At 49.6% G+C, this 21,243-nt stretch overlaps 1 protein-coding gene across 1 annotated transcript in view; it reads left to right on the top strand.

Annotated features, from left to right (window-relative positions):
* SIRT5 (sirtuin 5) overlaps positions 1-18,879 on the top strand; it is a 31,650-nt gene extending 12,771 nt beyond the window's left edge. The window contains exons 5-9 of the mRNA XM_055126961.1: positions 1,871-1,958; positions 2,727-2,780; positions 3,804-3,927; positions 5,218-5,333; positions 17,901-18,879. Of these exons, the coding sequence (XP_054982936.1) occupies positions 1,871-1,958; positions 2,727-2,780; positions 3,804-3,927; positions 5,218-5,333; positions 17,901-17,976 (458 nt within the window). The 3' untranslated portion in view covers positions 17,977-18,879. The remainder of the gene's footprint in view (positions 1-1,870; positions 1,959-2,726; positions 2,781-3,803; positions 3,928-5,217; positions 5,334-17,900) is intronic.
* The last annotated feature ends 2,364 nt before the right edge of the window (positions 18,880-21,243 follow it).

Raw genomic sequence — 21,243 nt, 5'->3', positions numbered from 1 at the left:
ATGTGTGATGGAGAAGCTCTGGTCTGGACCCTGAGCATCTCTTGTGTGTGTGTGTGTGTGTGTGTGTGTGTATGTGTGTGATGGAGAAGCTCTGGTCTGGACCCTGAGCATCTCTTGTGTGTGTGTGTGTGTGTGTGTGTGTGTGTGTGTGTGTGTGTGTGTGATGGAGTGATGGACAAGCACTGGTTTGGACCTCAGGCATTTTGTGATCTTGTGTCTGTGTGTGAGTGTATGTGTGTGTGTGGTGGAGAAGCACTGATCTGGACCCTGGACATCTCGTGTGTGTGTGTGTGTGTGTGTGTGTGTGTGTGTGTGTGTGTGTGTGTGATGGAGAAGTGCTGGTCTGCCAGTCACATGAGCCCCCTTAGGGCATGCTCTCAAGGGGCCTTCTGAGCCGTAGCTCCCGGGGGCTTCAGGGAAGCTGGAGCTCTGGGGCGTTGGCCGTGGTCTTTGCAGGATCCAGCAACTCTGGGGGGCCCCTCCCTCCCCTCTCACCTCCCCGCACAGTCCTTCCCCAGGACATTTGCATGCAAGAGGCCACAGGGGGTTAGTCCCAGAGACTGGGGTCCTGGAGGTGGCATTTCCGGAAGCACAGCCCAGTGGGGGGACGTGGTGGGTTTGTGTGTGTGCTGTGAAGTTGCCTGCGTCTCCGCATTTGTCACCACCCCAGTCACAGAAGTGTCCATGGAACCCAGACAGGTCAGGGTCGCTCAGCCCTAACCGGGGTCTGTGCTCCTCCGCCGGTCTTGGCTGTTTCCGCAAGGCACTTCTCGCTTCTCCCAGAGCTGGAGTGTGGATTGTGTCACCGGCCACGGATCGTGTGGGGCACTGATACCTACCAGGCAGAGCTGTTTAGGGACTTAGATGATAGAGCCTTATTAGTTGGGGTTCTTGTGGTTGCAGACAATAACAACCCTCTTATAATATAAGAAAAAAAAATAGAAAGAACTTCCTTCTTTTATCAAACCTTTGGCTTAAAAATACACGGGGGCTGGAGCGATAGCACAGCAGGCAAGGCGTTTGCCTTGTACGCGGCCGACCCAGGTTCGATTCCCAGCATCCCATAGTGTCCCCCGAGCACCTCCAGGAGTAATTCCTGAGTGCAAAGCCAGGAGTAACCCCAGAGCATTGCCGGGTGTGACCCAAAAAACACCATAAAAATGCACCCTGTGTTTTGGGCTGAAAAGATATGGAGGCTAAGGTGCTTATCTTGCATGTGGTACCTGGGATTGAACTGTGGTTGGCTCTGAATATGACCCGCCTCCTACAGCACCGTCTGGAGTGACCCCTGGGAACCAGTGGGTGTGGCCCAAATCCTGCTTCCTTAAAAAAAAGAAAGATTTTTTGTTTGTTTGTTTGTTTGTTTGTTTTTTGGTTGTTTTGTTTTTAGGTCATACTTGGCAGTCCTCAGGGCTTACTCCTGACTCTGTGCTCAGGAATCATTTCCTGTGGTGCTCAGGGGACCATACGGGGTCCCAGTAACAGAACCCGGGTCAGCCACATGCAAGCAAGTGTCCTACCCACAGTGCTGTCGTGCTTTTGATGCGACACTTGGAAAGACACTCTGCCCACGCACAGTGACAAGAAAAACACGACATTCTGCTATGTGATCACTGGAATTGTTTGTGCCCACAAGACGGGCTTGTTGAAACCTTATGTAGGCACAGAGTTTTAGCACTGGCATCACTCTGCTGCCTGTTGAAAACAAAGCTTGAGTGACATGCGCTGGTGAAGGCACTTCTCGTTTTCCAGCTCCACGATACCAGGTTTGCAAAAGGGAACATATAAAACCTAAATTATTCTGTATCTTTTCCTCATGAAGATACTGTACTTGGTTTCACTAAATTCTGGTCTTTCTTATGTTTTTCAGGTAGTTTGTTTAAAACTCGGTGTACCTCTTGTGGCGTCGTGGCTGAGAATTATAAGAGTCCGATCTGTCCAGCATTAGCAGGAAAAGGGTAATTGCATCACACACTGGAATACATGTATTCTGTTTTCCTAAGTTAGACACAGAGGCAAGAAAATGGATCATTAGCGAGATCCACGTGGGTATTTATGAGGAATAAGACTATATACAAACAATAGTTTTAAAGAAATATTTTGCTTGCAAATTTACAACATTAAGAGAAAACAACAGAATCTATCTATACAATATGGTCTTATTTGTACTTAAGCACACACACATGTTGGTGTATCTGGAGGGAGATGAAAAAAGTAGTAGAAGAAAATAGATAAAATGTTAACGGTGATTACTAGACATGGGGATTGTGGGTACGTGTCTCCCTGAATTCCCCCCATCGTTTCCATGACGAACATATACTGTTGTAAGGGGTGAAATGAAGAGTCGACAGAATAATGGGAAAAATTCTCTCTGGTCCTGTTAGAGCAGTATCAATTATGCAAGTAATCGACTGCTATGACATGTCTGCAGAAGGTTTAAAAGGATCACTGGATCCTTTCATCAGGCATCTCCAACCCTGATGACGGAGAGCATGAAAAGAGCGTGAAAAGGGAGTAGGAAGTGGAAGGGAATAGGAGGTGGGCTTCCTACTCCCTCACACCACCCACGTCCTGAGGGATCACTACCAGGAGGGAATCGGCGTCCGTCTCCCCTGCGAATCCGCGGGTGTTGATTGATTCTGTACCTCAAGCTGCTGGGCAAACCCACAGATTTACACCTGGATTGCTCCCATGACATTATTTCTTTTCTAACATTTTCATTTCAGGGCCCCAGACCCCGATGCCCAGGACGCCCGGATTCCAGTGGAGAATCTTCCCCGGTGGGTAAAAAATATATATATATATATATATATATCTGATGTTCCAGAATGAAACACAAAAGTCAGGAATTAAAATACACCCGAGACCACGCCTCTCAAATGCACACGCAACCCGGAGTCGGGGGGCAGAGGGTGACCTCCCGCCGGAGTTGGGGGTCTGCTGCTTCCCCGTCCCTTCCTCCTCTGTGCGGTGGCAGTGAAACCTGAGTTGAGAGAAGTTTCTAGAGCGGCTGGGGTCTAGCTGCCATCCCAGTGCCTCTGAGGCATACAGACCGGCGCCCTGGATCTGGTCCAGAAATGTCAGCTGCCATCAGCTTTGTCCTTCTTCTCCTCGGTGCTGTTAATCCAGGGAACAGAGGCCAGGGCTGGAGCAATAGCACAGCGGGTAGGGCGTTTGCCTTGCATGCGGCTGACCTGGGTTCAATCCCCAGCATCCCATATGGTCCCCCAAACACCACCAGGAATAATTCCTGAGTGCAGAGCCAGGAGTAATCCCTGTGCATTACCAGGTGTGACCCAAAAAGCAAAAACAACAACAACAACAACAAAACAACTTATCTTGCTTCACCAAAAAACAAAACAAAAGAACAGAAGAAAGAAAGGAAAAAGGAAAAAAGCTGTGATGTGATCATAGAAAAAACAATTAATTTATTTTAGGCAGGTTTTCGCAAAGAATTTAACAGACTAAAGTTCAAGAAGACTCTAAAAATTACTCATATATTTAACATTTCAGTGGATTGTTTAACCACAGTATTTTAAAACATTTCCTAAGGATTTTCTTCTTTCTTTCTTTTTTTAATTTTTGGTGTTTGGACCACAATCACCCGATGCTCAGGGGTTACTCCTGGCTCCGTGCTCAGGAATCACTCCTGAGAGGGCCTGGGGGACCGTATATGGTGTCGGGTCAGCTGTGTGCAAGGCGAGCGCCTGCCCGCCGTACTCTCCTCTGTGTCCCCCAGAGGGTTTTCTTAGCTTCTGAGCTGCAAGAGCGAGGGACAGGCTGGTAAAGTCCCTTCCTCACAGGTGTGAAGAGGCCGGCTGCGGGGGCTTGCTGCGGCCTCACGTCGTGTGGTTTGGTGAAAACTTGGATCCGGTCGTTCTGGAAGCGGTTGACACAGAACTGGCCCTCTGTGACTTGTGCCTTGTGGTAAGTCCCACTCTGCTTTTTTTTTTTTTTTTTTTGCAGCTCTCAGACTGGGGTAAGATTGTTCCCTGCCTCCCCTCCCTTCCCTGGTCCTCCCCCCTCCTCCTCCTCTCCCCCTCTCTTCCTCTCCCCCCCACCCCACCACCCCCCGCCCAAGACATATGTTGTGAGGCGCTAGAGTATCTGGCCTCTAGAAAGTCTAGGACGGAATGAGAAAGAATAGACCTTAAACTGTGAGACAATGCAGCACTATTCTATGCTTCTTAAGGCCACCCTCGATCCCCTCACAAGAAAGAATGAAAAGTGCACGTGACTGGTTCTGATACTAACACGTGCTTATAATCTAACTGATAAAATAACAAAAGTACATCACAAAGAGGAAATTAGGAATCATGGGAGTTTGGCAGTTGCACCACCTGGAACTCCTCCCCATCTCCCCATTAGCTTTTTTTTTTTTTTTTTTTTTGTGCTAGACATGACGTGTGTGAACTCTGGGCCCACTGTGAGCTGCCTGTTGGGGAAATAACGTTTAGCTGGATCATGACCTTGCCCTTCTCTATTTTACTAGGTGGTTTTCACACTGTTATGGCAGGTTGAGGTTTTGTTAGGCTCATGGGAAGAAGACGTCCATCAAAAAGAACAAACGTCCAAATTGTGCAAAGATTATCTTGGAGTCATTGGGTTGTGACCAACATGCATATGTATTTTTTAGGGTCTAACTTAAAGGAAAAAAAGGGGAGCGAGAATGTGGCTTACGTGCATCACTTGAAAGAACAGAAACAAAAAAAAAAGATAGTCCAATGGGGAGGGCATTTGCCTTGCGCGTTGCCGACCTGGGTTCAATCTCCCAACAACTCTTAGGGTACACCGAGCACCGCTAGGAGTCATTCCTGGGTGCAGAGTCAGGAGTAACCCCTGGACATCGCTGGGTGTGATCCAAAAAGCACCCCGCAAAAAAAGCCAACAACAACAACAAAAAAGCAAGAACAAACCCAAAAGGCGTGGAACAGAAATATAAATAAAGCAACCCCCGTGGGTGATGTTTGAGCCAATCCATTTGCCCCCCCCCCACACACACACACCCTGCTTGCATGGCATATGAAAAGTCGGAGCCAGGGTCCCTCCGGTGCTGGCCAGCGGGTCGCCTCTGGACACCCATTTGTCCTTGACACCCTCCTCAGCTGTCCTCTCGGCTGCGGCCACAGCAGGCCTGGGTTCAGGGGAGGTTTCCTGGAGCTCGCGTCTTCTCCCCAGAGTGTACTCACTGCCCGTTCCTGTGCGTTTGCTTTCCAGGTGGGGACGTCCTCGGTGGTTTATCCTGCCGCCATGTTTGCCCCCCAGGTGTCGGCCCGTGGAGTGCCTGTCGCCGAATTTAACACGGAAGTCACCCCGGCCACCGACAGATTCAGGTACCCGGACGACCGTGGAGGGGTCGGGGAGGAAGGTGGTGGTAAGCGTGTCTGGTCACTTGGACAGATTTCGCCAACTTTATAATTTGAAAAAGAAAAAAAAAAAGATATTCTTTCTTTTTTTTTTTTTCTTTTTGGGTCACACCCGGCAATGCACAGGGGTTTCTCCTGTCTCTGCACTCAGGAATGACTCCTGGCAGTGCTCAGGCGACCATATGGGATTCGAACCCAGGTTGGCCGCATGCAAGGCAAACGCCCTACCCGCTGTGCTATCACTCCAGCCCCCCAAAAAAGATATTTTCCGTCCTCTTATGTGGTTGGAGATTGCTCTGAAGGAAGAAGAGAGTGAGCTGGAGGCTTAGAAGACTGTCCTGTTTCATGGAGGCTGCGCTGTCAGGCTGTTTGGGGGCCAGCCCTGGGGGTGCTCAGGGCTTCCTCCGGGCTCTGTACTCAGGGATCACCCCTGGCATGCTCGGAGGACCTAAGGGGGTGCTGGGGCTTGAACCCAGTCAACTACAGACAAGACAAATTCCATCCTGATTTGCTGAGATAGACAAGACAAGCACCTTGCCCGCGGTTCCCTTTCTCTAGCCAGGACTTAGGGGGCTTTGGGGGAAGATCTTTTTTGAGTCTTGCTGCTTTGCTTTCATGGGTATTTGTGTTTTATTTATTTAGTCTATTAATCCATTTGATTGTTTTGTAGGGGAACAAGTAGGGTAGAGTCCAGTGCCTCATACACTGCTAAGTCATATCCCCAGCTGATTTGCCTTTCTTTCTTTCTTTCTTTCTTTCTTTCTTTCTTTCTTTCTTTCTTTCTTTCTTTCTTTCTTTCTTTCTTTCTTTCTTTCTTTCTTTCTTTCTTTCTTTCTTTCTTTCTTTCTTTCTTTCTTTCTTTCTTTTTCTCTTCCTTCCTTCCTTCCTTCCTTCCTTCCTTCCTTCCTTCCTTCCTTCCTTCCTTCCTTCCTTCCTTCCTTCCTTCCTTCCTTCCTTCATTCCTTCCTTCCTTCCTATCTTTCACTTTCTGGGTCAAACCTGGTGATGTTCAGGGGTTTCTCCTGACTCCACGCTCAGAAATTACCCCTATCCATGCTCAGGGGACCAGATGAGATGCCGGAGATCAAACCCAGGTGATCCGCATGCAAGGCAAATATCCTCCCCATTGTAGCTATCATTCCAGCCCCTGTGTTGCATTTTCTTATCTCTTCTCTTATGGGGCCCCATCTGGTGGTGCTCAGGGGTGCCATGTGGTGCTGGGGATCAAATCCAGGGGGAGCACGTTTGGAAACTCCTGAGCTACCTCCTGGCCCCTCCCGGAAGCTGAAAGCGAGGTTTAGTAACAGCAGTTGCTGGGAGCGGTCCAGGCCTTCAGCAGGGAGCCGGAGCGCCTGAGCCCAGGGCCTGCCCCCTTTCGTGCCTGCACTGCCTCTCGCTCACCGTCTGGGTCCCATCAGCCGTCCTCCCCCTTGTTTGCTTTCATTCTTTGCACGTGGACTTTTTATCACTTGTATTTCGCTTAGAGGTTCTTGTCAGTCTCGTGAACTCCTATCTAGGGTGAGGGTATGAGTAGCTCATAAGCACATAGGAATCAGCAGAAAACTTCTTGTCGTGGTTTGAATCAGAGGTTTTTACCTCCCCTGCATATTGAGGTGCCCTCCGGGTGCCTGGAGGCCATGGGGTGCCGGGGATCAAAGCTGACACCCCATGCAGCATGGCAGACAGACCCCAGTGCTGTGAGCCTTCGTCGCGCCCATCAGCTGCCCACGTCAGATCATGCCAACATGAGATGCCACCATGAGATGCTGCTGGCATTGGTGTGCCCTGTAAACTGATCTCAGTCTTCACTGAAATTAAGAAAAAGAAGTGCCTCGGACCTGCAGGGGCTTTGAAGGGGATTCTGCTCAGTTCCGGTTCTTGGCTTTTGTCTTCCATCTCTCTGGGTCTCGCCTCAGCCACAGCCTCTGTCCCTGGTCGTAGAGTTCATTTCTGCATAAGTGGGGCTCAGAGAACCCCGGGATGTTGTTGGATGAAATACAGAAGACCCACCCCGCGCCCACGGGCTCGGCTGCTGAATGCCGCTACCTTGGCTAGTTGCCTCCAAACTGTCCTTGGGTTTGTCCAGTCGCTGTCAAATTCCATCCCGCTTTGCTGAGATAGACAAGGTCACCCTAACATCCATATGAAGATGGAAGGGACTCAGAATACACAAATCAAAATGGGAGGGGAGCAGAGAACTCACAATATGAAAATGACCAGCTTGAAAACTCACTCCATTCTGGGGAGGTGGCCCGCAAATACCTGAGATGTCCACTTTGCTTTTTGCCTTCTGGAGAAGCCGGAGCCTGAGTTCTCACTTGAACACACAGCTCTCACTTTGGCTCCCCACATTTCCCACATAAACTTAGAGGGAGGGAAGGAAAGAGGGAGTGAGGGAGGGACGGAGGAAGGAAGGAAGGAAGGAAGGAAGGAAGGAAGGAAGGAAGGAAGGAAGGAAGGAAGGAAGGAAGGAAGGAAGGAAGGAAGGAAGGAAGGAAGGAAGGAAGGAAGGAAGGAAGGAAGAGTGATGGAGGGAGGGAGGAAGGAAGGAAGGAAGGAAATAAAAGAAAGAGTGACAGGGTGAAGAAAAGAGAGGGAGAGTTTGAGATACTGCTCCAGGAAGTCCAAAATTTTTAACGGGGTGATGATACAGCTGGAGTTAATTTTTTTTTTTTTTTGCTTTTTGGGTCACACCCGGCGATGCACAGGCTCTACACTCAGGAATTACCCCTGGCGGTGCTCAGGGGACCATATGGGATGCTGGGACTTGAACCCGGGTCGGCCACGTGCAAGGCAAACGCCCTACCCGCTGTGCTATCACTCCAGCCCCTGGAGTTAAATTTTTAACTGGGAAGCAGCTTTGGGGCATGTGTGTGACCGCGGGAGCTTCCAGAGGACACTGGGAGATGCAGGGAGGTCGCCTGTCCCCAACTCCATGAAAGCCTGGAGATTTCAGTCACAAACCCACATACTTGAGTTTTTCAACAGATTTACTTCTGAATGAGGCTTGTCCCAAGCATTGGAGTCCAGCTGGGAGCATGACGGCAATTGGGGAGTGTGGAGGCCTTTTGACTCTGTTTGGGTGGGTGCTGGGCTCACCCACCCCACTCGGGGGTACCCCAGACAACTCAGCCTTGCATAGGGTCCAGAAGAATCTTTCCCAATTCCATTCTTCTTATATGGTCTACTTTCATCTCTCTCAATGAGTATCACTACCACTATCACTATCATCCCGTTGATCCTCGATTTGCTCAAGTAGGTCCAGTAACGTCTCCATTCGTCCTAGCCCTGAGATATTAGCAGTCTCTCTTTACTCGTCCTTCCTAACAGTGCCACATTAGAGGCTCTTTCAGGGTCCGGAGAATGAGATCCATCATTGTCACTGTATTTGGCATATGAATACACCATGGGGAGCTTGTCAGGCTCTCCCACGTGGGCAAGAAGCTCTCGGTAGCTTCCCAGGTTCTCCGAGAGGGAGAACTAGGCTATAAGAGCTTGGTTTTATAGTTTCTGGATGTTGGCCATTGATGGGATTACACGGTCTTCACCGGGGCCCCTTGGAAGGGGCAGGTTGAGTTTTCCTCCCTGCCCCGAGCAGAGCCTCGGCAGCTGAAGACCTCCGGAACCCAGCCACAGCCATGCTCAAGGCCCCTCTCCACATGCTCAGATGAGCCTCATGCATGAAGGAACCAGCAGAGGAACCCAGGTGTGTGGGACGCAGGGCTGAGATCTCCAAGCCTGCTCGGGTCGGGACTGGGCCTCCTCCACCCAGATCCTCCATTTTCCAGTAGCGAGGCAGCCACACCCACAAACTGCCCCCACCGCACCCCGTGCCTTGTAATCCCATCATTGGCCAACATCCAGAGACTATAAAACCAAGCTCCAGAAGAGAGTGTGGCAAAGTCTCAATGAGTATAACAAATTAAAATATAGTGTCATTGTAGACAAGTCAGAAAATGTAAGGTAAGGAAAGAGAAGAAAATAAAACTTAGAGTGATGGGCCCAGAGAGATTGTACAGCAGTTAGGGCGCTTGCCTTGCATGCAGCCAACCTGGGTTCGAATCCTGGTACCTCATATGGTCTCCCAGGCCACACCAGGCATGAGCCCTTGAGCGCACAGCCAGGAGTAAGCCCTGGCCCCGACCCAAACCCAAACCTGAGTGTTTCTAAGACCTAGATCTAGAAGGTGAAGGCTCAAAGGCAACAGAATCTAAGAACTGGTCTACTGAGCTCAGCTGACCGCGGTGGAGGGAATGAGAGGAGCCGAGAGGGGTCCCTCTGGTGGAGGGTGCGGTGTTGGAATATTCTATTCATGGAGCCCTGTCATTAGAGCATGGTAAATCATGGAGCCTCAACTTAAAATGTTTAAAAACATAGTTAAATGTATTTATTTGGGCCACCCCCAGCAGTGCTCAGGGTGCCACATGGGCTGCTGTTGATTGAACCCAGGTCGGTCGCGTGCAAGGCAAGGGCCCTACCTTTGTACTGTCTCTGGCCCCTAAATGATTTCCATTTTAAGGAAAGAAATGACCCTCGCTGTTCCTGACAGCCTGTTGAAATGTGAGGTCTGTGTGGCCTCCTAGGAGCTTGCAGCCTGTGTTTGAAACTCAGCTCTCACAGGATTCCTTAGCCCTGGCACAACTTGTTCGGATTCTATGCCCCAAATCTCACTTAGATATGAAGTCATGGAATTTGCCTCCTCCCGAAACATATTAATATGTTCAAGGTGTTAATGCATTCTGTTTTGTGGTTGTCATTTTCTGCCTTCCACGCGGTTCTCTGGGATGACGTCTGATGGATGCAGTAGTGTTACATAACTCCAGAGCTCCAGGCGTGCTTGCACCGGGCTTCCAGACTCTGCCTGTTACTTCACACGAAGGGCCCGAGGTCTGCAAGGGTCTGTGTTGGGGTTTGCGTCCAGCTGGAGTTTGAGGCTGACGGGCATCAGGCCCCTGCCAGCGCCATGTGGCGTTCATCTGTGAATTCCTCTCAGCGGCAGCGTCCTGTTGAATGCTCCAGACGCTAAGTGCCTACTCCTAAGCAGACACAGTTCCAGGTGTTCAGGATAGGCCCCGTCGCTCCACAGAAAAATTATCCAACGTTGACACTTCTTATTCATTTCAGTGATTAGTAACATTTTTTTCATTTTCAACATTTTTATTTAAGCACAGTTATTTTAGATCTATATTTAAGCATGGTTTATGGGAATTCATTTTAAAATAAAATTCAAGAGGCTATTTCATAATCATTGTATTCAAAAGTAAATGATTCCACTCCATTTTATTTTCAGTTTGTTTTGAAACGACAATGATTTGCTGATCATTGAAATATCATTAATGAATTATTAACATTTGTTCTGTCACTCAATAGAACAGTCTCCCATATGCAAGGCGACAGAGCTTGAGGCCTCTGAGAAGGTGACACAGCCTTGGGGACAAAGCAGAGGCATAGTCTGGTGAGACAGGCTGGAGGATTCTCCCCCGTGGCCAGAGAGAAGCGGCAAGGCGGAAGAGATTTGAGCAGTCTTACAGGCGCAGGCTAAAGAGACAATCAGGGCTAAGAGCTAGGTGACACTGAGGCCCTCTGGAGTGAAGGGTCCCCATGGGAAATGGCCCTTCTGGGCAGTCTGAGGGCAGTGGAGGTCATCGAGGGCATGGAGAGACAGGACCTGACAGAGGTGATCAGGTAGGGAAGGAGGGACCCTAGTGTGTGGGGAGTGATGGGGGTGGGAGGTAACCCCCAGAGGCAGCCAACTCACAGCAGCATTGAAGAGTCTAAGCTTGAAAAGTCAATGACGTATTTATTCATCAGGTAGGCGAAGAAGCCATTCATTTGAACTTGGTGTTCCCCCGGCCCAGACCTCTTAGCCCATGCAGTGAAACCCTTCAGTCAGTCGTGCGTTAATTAAGGGTCATGCAGGAGTTGGGAGATGGTGTCGGGGGGCAGGGGGGGGGGCATGTCTGCATATGCAGGGACCTGAGGGCAACCCCTGACTTCACACGAACCCTTGAGCCACTACATCACCAGGCAGAGCAGTGAACTGTCTGGCCAGGTGGGTAACATCACAGGGAAGGGTCCCCAGACCCCCTGAACAATGCTTAAGAGGCCAACACACCCCAACAGTCATTTAAAGTGAGAATCATAGGTTGGGGGGGGTTGGAGCGATAGCACAGCAGGTAGGGCATTTGCCTTGCATGTGGTTGACCCGGGTTGGATTCCCAGCATCCCATACAGTCCCCGAGTACTGCCAGGACTAATTCCTGAGTGCAGAGCCAGGAGTAACCCCTGTGCATCACTGGGTGTGACCCAAAAAAGAAAAAAAAAACAAGTGAAAATCATAAACTAGGACCTTAGACGCTTTAACTGTTTGGTTGTCGTTTGTTGCATCAGTGTGGGAGTGTGGTGTGGTGTGGTTTGGGATTAAGCGCTAAAGGCCTTTTCTTTCCATTGGGATTCACTGGAGCTCACCTTTCTCCCCTAAACTATACTCAGAACTCTTCAGGTGTTCCCAGATGCCCTTGAAGAGAAAAATCACCCTAGCCCTTCTTTTCTTTTCTTTTTCATTGTTAAATTTTCATAAAGTTGTTCACAATAATTGATTACATCCAATATTTCAACACCAGTCCCACCACCATCACACCTTCCCACCACCACTCAAGCCTGCCCCGCAGGCAGATGCTAGATAATTTATTCTGAATTGCTTGTTAGGAGTAGCATGAGATGTCAGTAAGGGTCTATCTCACAGTAATTTAACAAAAAAAGCAAAAAAAAAATAGTATTGCGGGCTCCTGGGATGATAAAAATGTAAATAATTGGGGTGTGGAGCCATCCCTGTGGCAAGCTGCTCGGTTCTGATTCATTTGTGAGTCTCTGGATCGTGGCCCTTAATGCGCTTCACTAGCACCCCGAGGCAGTGTGGGCCTGACAGCCAGGACCCCGGAAGGGCGGGGAGATGGGAAGGAGCAGCCAGGCCCGACCCCTTGAGGCCTGGCGTTTTCAGTCACTGGTCCTGCACACCTGGGTTTTTCAGTGGATTTAGTGTCTTGCGTGGGGGAGGGGGGCCAGAACAGGTCTGTGAAGATCGGCCATGAGGGTGGTGGCGGTTGCTTTCTGGATGTTTGGGGCTGCCAGGGCTCATCAGGTGGGGAGAGAGGACGCCTGCACCCATCTGAGGTGCCCCGGTGAGGTCAGCCTGGCGCCTGGGCTGGGGCCATCCCTGCAGCAAGCTGCTCGCTTCCAAGATTCATTGGTGGCTCTCTCACCCTTGGTTTAGAAACCAAGAACACAAGATGTTTATTTAACAGTCATTTAGAGGACTTTTTTTATTTGGGGAGGGGGGGGTGTTGGAGGTGTTACCCCATCAGTGCTCAGGACTTACTCCTGGCTCTGTGCCAAGGGATGACTCCTGACGGTTCTCTGGGAACCATGTGATGCCAGGGATTGAAGCTGGGTTGACTGTGTGCAAGGCAAATGCCCTCCCCCCTGTACTATCTCTCCAGCCCTTGGGTGGGTCTTATAATCAAGAAATCTTGGTGGGGGGTAGGGGCTGGAGTGATGGTGCCGTGGGCAGGGCACTGGCCTTGCGTGTGGCTGACCCAGGTTTCATCCCACATGGCCCTCTGAGCCTGCTGTGATTTCTGATTGCAGAGCCAGGAGTAACCCCTGAGCACTGCCGGGTGTGATGACCGCCCCCCCCCCCCCACCAAAAACTAGCAAAAGAAATCCTGGGAAGCACTGCAGTCCAACTTCTGGTTTGGGTGTATTTTCAGTTTTTGTTTATCTCTTTCTGTTTTTTTTTTCTTTTTGGGTCACACCTAGCAATGCACAGGGGTTACTCCTGGCTCATGCACTCAGGAATCACCCCTGGCGGTGGTCAGGGGACCATATGGGATGCTGGGAATCGAACTTGGGTCGGCCGCATGCAAGGCAAACGCCCTACCCACTGTGCTATCACTCCAGCCCCCTCTTTCTGTTTTTGAAGGGGAATAGACCCCCCCTTTATTCAGGGGTCCCAGGACACACTCCTGGATACCTGTCCAGTGGTATGGGGTTCAAAGCTAGGTCCCAAGGATGTGGTATTGCATGTGCCCAGGGCTGCTGGGCACCACAGAGGTCACCCTGGTGGACTGCCAATACTCCAGGATGGGGGCTGGAGCAATAGCACAGTGGGTAGGGCATTTGCCTTGCAGGCGGCCGACCTGGGGTTCGATCCCCGGCATCTCATATGGTCCCCCAAGCACTGCCAGGAGTAATTCCTGAGTGCAAAGCCAGGAGTAACCCCTGAGCATCGCTGGGTGTGACCCAAAAAGCAAAAAAAAAAAAAAAAAAAAAAACCCAAAAACTCCAGGATGGTGCCAGGGACCAAACCTGGGTCTGGCACATGCGCCCCAGACTCTTTTCATGTCTTTTCAACTGGAGCAGAAACTTAGGAAAAGCACCTTGGGAGGCCGGCTAGTCTTTCCACCTACACTTCATTTAACAGAATTATTTTTAGCGGCTCATTTTGTCTTCCCCAAGTGTTCAACTCATTTTAGAAATCGCCCTCGGTTAGCAGCTGTATTTCTCGCAGTTTATTACTTCATTTTAAATCAAGCTGGAGAACTGCATGAAGCTCTAAAAGTGGCCTGAACGTCTGCTGGAATAAACACAGTAACCAGAAGGGCAGGGGGAAAGGACGTGGTGGTTGGTAGAAGAAGGGGTTGGTCACACTTTTTTTTTTTTCAGTTGGAGCCACACCTGGCAGTGTGTGTGTGGGGGGGGGCACCCAGTACTGGGAATAAGATCTGGACACAATCATGCATAATGCCAGCTCTCTCCCCATGTTCTTGTACCCCTTCCACAGGTTTCCAACGTCATTTCCATCAAAAGGTTAAAGTGGATCCCCCGTTAGGCTTTAAAGACCAACCCCTTGGGCTGAAGCGATAGCACAGCGGGTAGGGTATTTGCCTTGCATGCGGCCGACCCGGGTTCGATTCCCAGCATCCCATATGGTTCCCTGAGCACCGGCCGCCAGGGGTAATTCCTGAGTGCAGAGCCAGGAGTGACCCCTGTGCATCACCGGGTGTGACCCAAAAAAGCAAAAAAAAAAAAAAAAAAAAAAACCAACCACTTTCTGATCCGATGTGAATATCAGTAATTGATCCGGATTGATCCATGTGGTCGGGTCATTCACTCCAGACATCCGTGCCTCTTTAGGGGTGGGCCCTTCCCACCCTTCCCGCTGTCCCTTTTTTTCTCTTTGGACTTGTGCGTTCCCACACATTTAGACAACTGTCATGTTTTTGTGCTTGAAGATCTTCTGGGGATTACCCTATTCACATCCCCACAGCAAAATACCACGCGAGAGGCTTCTTTTTCAATATCCTTATAATTTTAAAAATATTCTGCTAAGAGATTATTGGGTTGGATGATCGCTGCAGTAATGGGCTGCACGTAGCGGCTGAGAATAACAAATGGCTCGTGGTGATCAGAGTTGCATAAAAGTGAAGGCTCGGGGGCGGGAGAGAAGTGCAGTGGGTAGGACATTTACCTTGCATGCAGCCGACCCAGGTTCGATCCCCGGCCATTCCTAGGCTCCCCCAGGACCGCCAGGAGGGATGTCTGAGCACAGAGCCCTGAGCACTGCGGGTGGCCCTCAAACCAAAACTAAAAGTGAAAATTCTTGGGATTTGATTAAAAATCACTGGCAGTTCTTCATCTCGGTAGGTGCACGGCACTTCAGTGTCCAGACTGGTCCCTGTGTCCTCCTGGACAAGTTGTGGGCACTTCAGGAGTTCGCCTGATTCTAGGCCAGTCTGGCTGCAGTGGGCAGAAACAAATGTGGAGTCTAGGTCAGCCTAAGAGAGAAGGTGGGAAAGAAAACGGGAGGGCACGGGAGGACTGGGAGCATGGGTGGGGTTCAGGCGGAACTGGGAGGGTTGGGCAGACTCAGCACTGCCAGGGAAGTGGAAGGTGGAGCGAGGCCACCTGGCAGTGTGGACCGGGGCCTGTTACCTGGGCAACCACAGAGAGAGGCGATGCTGACGCCCACATTAGGTCCCCCATCTTTGAAGCTCTGTTCTAGTTTAGGAGTCTGGCCAGCACCATTCAGTTTGATCTCTCTTTCTTTTTAAAATTTAAACTTATTTATTTTTTTTTGATTGAATCACCGTGAGGGCTGGAGCGATAGCACAGTGGGTAGGGCGTTTGCCTTGCATGTGACTGACCCGGGTTCGATTCCCAGCATCCCATATGGTCCCCTGAGCACAACCCGGGGTAATTCCTGAGTGCAGAGCCAGGAGTAACCCCTGTGCATCGCCGGGTGTGACCCAAAAAGGAAAAAAAAGTAATTGGATCACTGTGAGGTACACAGTTACAAAGTTGTTGATGAGTGGGTTTCAGTCATACAATGTTCCAGTACTTGTCCCCTCACCAGTGTACATTCTCACCACCAATGACCAATGTCCCCAGTTTCCCTCCCATGCCCCTCCCCCCACCTCTATGGAAGGCACTTTTCTTCTCTCTTCCTCCCTCCTTCCCTCCCTTTCTCTCTCCTTCCCTCCCCCCTCTCTTTTCTATCTTACACTCTCTTCTCTTTCCCTTTCTTTCTCTCTCACTCTCTTTCCTTTTGGGCATTATGGTTTGCAAGACAGTTACTGAAAGGTTATCAGTATCTACTTTCAACATTTTACCTCCTTTCAACACTCAGTTCCTGTCCAGTGTGACCGTTATCCAACTAGCATTGTCATACTGGTCCCTTCTCTGTCTTAACTGACCTTCACCCCCCAATACTTGTGGCAGCTTCAACCACTGACCAATTTTTATCTAAGTTTCCGTCATCGTGCACCCAAGGGGGTGGCACTCCTTGGGGTCCCACACAAGGTACTTTAGGAATCACACACTCTCATTGTGGCTGGAGCTCTGGGCCTGGTGTCCTGCAAGGCAGCTGCTCTGCTCTGAGACATCCCTGGGTTAGCAGGGGATGGAGATCCTCCATCCACAGGGACTGTTTCAGTCCTTTTTTTTTTTTTTTTTTGAGCCACATCCGGCATTGCTCAGGACTTAACTTCCTGGCTCTGTGCTCAGAGATCACTCCAGGCACTTGATAGGAAACCAGGGCCTGAACCCGGGTAGGCTTCATGCAAAGCAAGCGCCTACCGCCTTACGACAGCATTATCTGTCGGACCCATCATTCCTTACTGCTCTTATTTTAAATACCCAAGTTCTCTTAGCTATTTTTTTTTTTTAGAGGGCAAAACTCAGTGCGTTAAAGGAACAGCCGTTTGTCCTGGGGGAAATCTCGTTGCCTGTTCAGTTTGCAGCCGGCTTCATCCAGTCTCTGGTTCCAGGCTGACGGGTGGCAGGACAGATTTTTACCAGCCAAGCTAAATTTCACCTTTTCAATGTCAGTTATAATTCTGAATTTTTGTTTTCCCCTAAATATGAGTCCTCCATGGCCTGGACCCCAGAAACTCCGGGTGTGAAGTGAACTTGGTTGTATCACTGTCTCTCTGCATGGCGGCCTTGACTTTGTATCACTGATCGAAAGTAGGAGTGAATGTCCGTGCGGGTCCCCTCTGTAGAACCTGTTTCTTTTCTCGGATCTACAGACATTTCAGATGTTCCTTTCTTGGCACATTTTCCCATGCTGGGCGAAGGCACTAATGGAAGGTTTGAGATGGGTGAGAGGAACAGTTTGCTCGGTAACGTGGAGAAGGGTGGGCCTGGGATTGAGCATGGAGTTTTGGGGGCGTGGCAGAGTCTGTGGGCTCTGAGGGAAGTCCTCCAGGGATTATAATCACCAGGAAGAAATCAGGGATTTCTCTTTTCCCTCTTTTCTCTTTGATCTTCCCCTCCCTACATTCTGACAAGGTAATTTGAGATTCAGCATGGTTTTAGATTCAGCAAGTCTCCTTATGGCCTGAATGATAGATGACCTTCATTTTCTCCTATCTTTAGTATATATATATTTTTTCTTTTTGGGTCACACCTGGTGATGCACAGGGGTTACTCCTGGCTCTGCACTCAGGAATCTCCCCTGGTAGTATATAGACTTTTTTTTAAAACTTCGAATTCCAATCCTGAGTTTGTCTATACAATCACAAAATATACTTGATGGTTCTGTCTCCCTTCATCCCTTAAAATTAAGTTCTAATGTCTAGCACCTAAATTCCAGGCAGTTGCTTTTGTAAGATCCCTTCCGTAATGGCCAATTCATGGTGTAGTAGCCATATCTTGAGTTGTCGGACACAAGCAGAGGTGGAAGCATCCGGCCCATCGGCCAAAATTGTTTGGTGTGTGACGGACAGACGAGTAGTGTTTCTCATCAGCTGCCTGCAGCTCAGCTGCCTGTAATTTATAGCCCATGAATGATGTCCAGATGGCTCCTGGCATTAAAAAAAAATAAAGGTTCCCAACCCTGAAGCTAGACAAAAATATTAATAACACCACATTTGTGGGTTTGGATTTCCTCTGGCGTAACTAAGACATGTGTGTCTTGCTGAAGCAATACATTCACTGTGCTCGGAACTCAGCTGTATGGTGCTTCTGTTCCAGGTTTCATTTCCAGGGGCCCTGCGGCACAACCCTCCCAGAAGCCCTGGCTCCTCATGAGAGTGAAACAGCTTCATAACTGTTCCAGGGAAGGAAGATATACTTGGGCCCCAGAGGAATAACCATCTTGTGGAGAACAAGCTGAATACTGGAAGATCTAAGAACTGCCTGATTCACTGCTGAAATCCAAACGTGTTGCTGCTAAGTGATGTGAGAGGCCTGGGATGGAACCTGGGGATGTATCTCCTTGGTCCCACTCTTTTTTTTTTTTAAAGAAATAGAGAAGACACGCAAATTTTGGGCCATGTGTACAAGTCACATCTCTTAATAAATCACAAAGATTTTTTTGTTTGTTTGGGGAGGGGCCTCACCCAGCAGTGCTCAGGGCTTACTCCTGGTTCTGTGCTCATGGTTCACTCCTAGTGGTTGCTGAGAACAAGTGACTTGTTGTGATAAAGATTCCACTGAAGTGAGAGCTCGGGCTGGAGCGATAGTTCAGCAGACAGGGCTCTTGTCTTGCAATGTAGCCAGCCTGGGTTCAGTTCCCGGCACCCCAAATGATCCCCCTGAGCTTTCAGGAGTGATCCCTGAGTGCAAAGCCAGAAGCAAGCTCTGAGCACTGCTGGTTGTGACCTCAGAACAGCACCAAAGACCTGGAGGTAAACTTTGGGATGTAAAATATTCTTCACTTTCAATAGGTTTGTTGGGAGGGAGGCATCTGGAGGTTTAACCATGCACGTTTCTCCCATGTTTGCAGTGATGAAAGTCAGCACTATCTCAGTCTGATTTTATTTTCATTTTGCAATTCTTCTCTGACCAAGGTCCAGATAGCTCAGACCGTTCTGGGCAATTCCTCCCATCTGCACCTTTGGCTCCAGTAGCATATTTAGTTTCTGTGTTTCCTCATCCTTTATTTCATTGTCCATAAATTAGCAGTGGATTGTAAATCAGAGAAGATAGAAAGGAGAATTGTAGCACTATAGCACTGTTGTCCCGTTGTTCATCGATTTGCTCGAGCGGGCACCGGTAACGTCTCCATTGTGAGACTTGTTGTTACTGTTTTGGGCATATCAAATGCACCACGGATAGCTTGCCAGGCTCTGCCGTTCAGGCAGGATGCCTTTGGTAGCTTGCTGGGTTCTCCGAGAGGGACAGAGGAATCGAACCTGGGTCGGCCACATGCAAGGCAAATGCCCTACCTGCTGTGCTATCGCTCCAGTCCCAGAAAGTAGAATTAGAAATACAAAATACAATGTGAGAGCGAGTGTAGTTCTGTGAAGCAGCGAGTGTGGGGCACGTGTAGAGCCCCAGGTCAGATCCCTGGAACCCAAAACATCAAAATGTGTGTGAGGGAGGATTACTCAGTGCAATATTTACTGACCACCACTGAGACCTAAGAAAATAATAATTAACTGATGCAAGATATAAAATGATGACTGCAACAGGGGTCTTTCCCTGGAGACTGCAGCACGGTTTAGCCACCGATTGTGGTGCAGAATACGGAGAATAGCAGGTGTGAGTTCAAAGTGTGGGTGTGTTCAGTCCCCCTGGCCAGCCAACAGCGATGGATGGATGAATGAAGGAACAAGGAACGGGGCCACAGGCTGGTTGCGTTTATTCAAGTCTCACAGTGTTAGTTGTATAGAAATCGTGAAGAGTGGAGGTACACACAGGTGGGATTGAACATTATCATAATAATAAATAGTTGTAAAAGCCCCTCCTTCAGGGGAAATTCTTCTAGGAGATTAACTCCAGGACAAAAATCTCATCTGGGGGTTCAGCACTCTAGATTACTAGGAGATCCACTCAAGGGTGGGATTCCATCTAAGGGCACATTGCTTTCTCCTTTTTTTTTAGCTAGTAATCCATTTAAACAATCATATTAAATTTACTTTTAATATTTTTGTCATTTTGTATGAACACAGTAAGAGATAGGTTAAGCTTAAAGGGTAGCTTTTACTGTGGACATCTTGCTATATATATATACATATATATATACGTATATATATATATATATATGTATATATATATAGTCTTTCCTAACCCTAGTAGGGCCCTTATTCAGTTATTTCTTTTGGGGTCATGACAGTTTGTTCCATGACCATGCTTTTATTATACTTCCTACAGTGCTTAGAGATGCCGTCCCTTTTCGATGCCAGGGTAGCTTACAGCTTGCCCCGGGTCCATCCCACTCCCTCGCCAGGACTCTCCTTTTGGGGGTGTTAGGAAGTAAGAGCCACTGAGACTTAAGTCAAGTGAATATGATGGATACCCAGGAGTGAACATTATTCCGAGTCAATTAACTCCCAAGTTACAAACGCATAGCAGTAACTGTCTTTCTGTGCCTATACAAAAAGGATGTTTGCTAAACCGTGTAAAGGACATAAAGGATAGAGAAAAGCAATATAGGATTAGGAGTGCCTGATGGAATTGGGTGTGCCTTGGGAGCACTGTTATGAGTGCAGCTCAATAAACCTAAATTCCCTGCGGGGAAGAGCAAGGACAAACAAATGTTATCAAACAGAAGGAGAGCCTACAGCAAGGGAAAATGAGGAAAGGGGGTGTGAAAAGGGGAAGTTTTGCTCAGCAGGAAGACACCTGCAGGAGTGGAAGCAGCAGTGGGAATGGCGAGCGGGGGTGGGGGTGGGTGGGTTTGAGATCCACACAAATCTAATCAACACCGGGGTGCATTCCATAAGAAAGGGGTGTTTCCTCGTAGCCCTTCCCATCCCCCACACTTGGCATTGCAAACTGCAGCGGTTCTGGCGTGCCATTTGCAAGGCGGAGACAAAGGAGCAGCAGCAGTGGGAGATGTATGCGGGGTGGGAACGCCACTGGGGAGATGGAGATGGAGGTGGTCAGAGTGCACGCTGGACCCTAGGGACTAGCCGGGCAAGTATCCCCTTGGTGACAGCTGAACTGAAAGTCACCAAAGTTCTGTCGCCGGTGCGCATCCCCTCCATTCGACAAACACTGGTGAACTGGAGCCACCCCAGATGATTCTGTTGCATAAACGGACAGAAACGTGCCCTCTTCCAGCAATTCCGGCGGCTGCACCAGCTGCACAGCTGAGCCCCGCCCCGTCACGGCCACTGGCGCCCTGATTCGCCAGCGAGAGGGAGACTCAGACACTCCCCGCCCACTTTCCCCCTCAGCCACGCCCATTTCCCCCTCTGACCACGCCCTTTCCTGAAACGCGCTGGCTCCCCTGCCGGCCCTGGGCCCGCTCGGGGCCCCACCCCCCGCCCCGCCCGCAGTTCAGTGAACCTCCAGGCCTGCAGGGGGCGACAAAGGCCCCGGCGCTTGCTCTGCGCGCGTCGCCCGCCCTCCTCCTCGGCAGGCGAGC

This window comes from Sorex araneus, chromosome 2 (assembly GCF_027595985.1).
Source record: "Sorex araneus isolate mSorAra2 chromosome 2, mSorAra2.pri, whole genome shotgun sequence".
In the NCBI taxonomy this organism is placed as follows: domain Eukaryota; kingdom Metazoa; phylum Chordata; class Mammalia; order Eulipotyphla; family Soricidae; genus Sorex; species Sorex araneus.
Note: the sequence above shows the minus strand (reverse complement) of the source record. Positions and strands in the feature narration are given on the sequence as shown.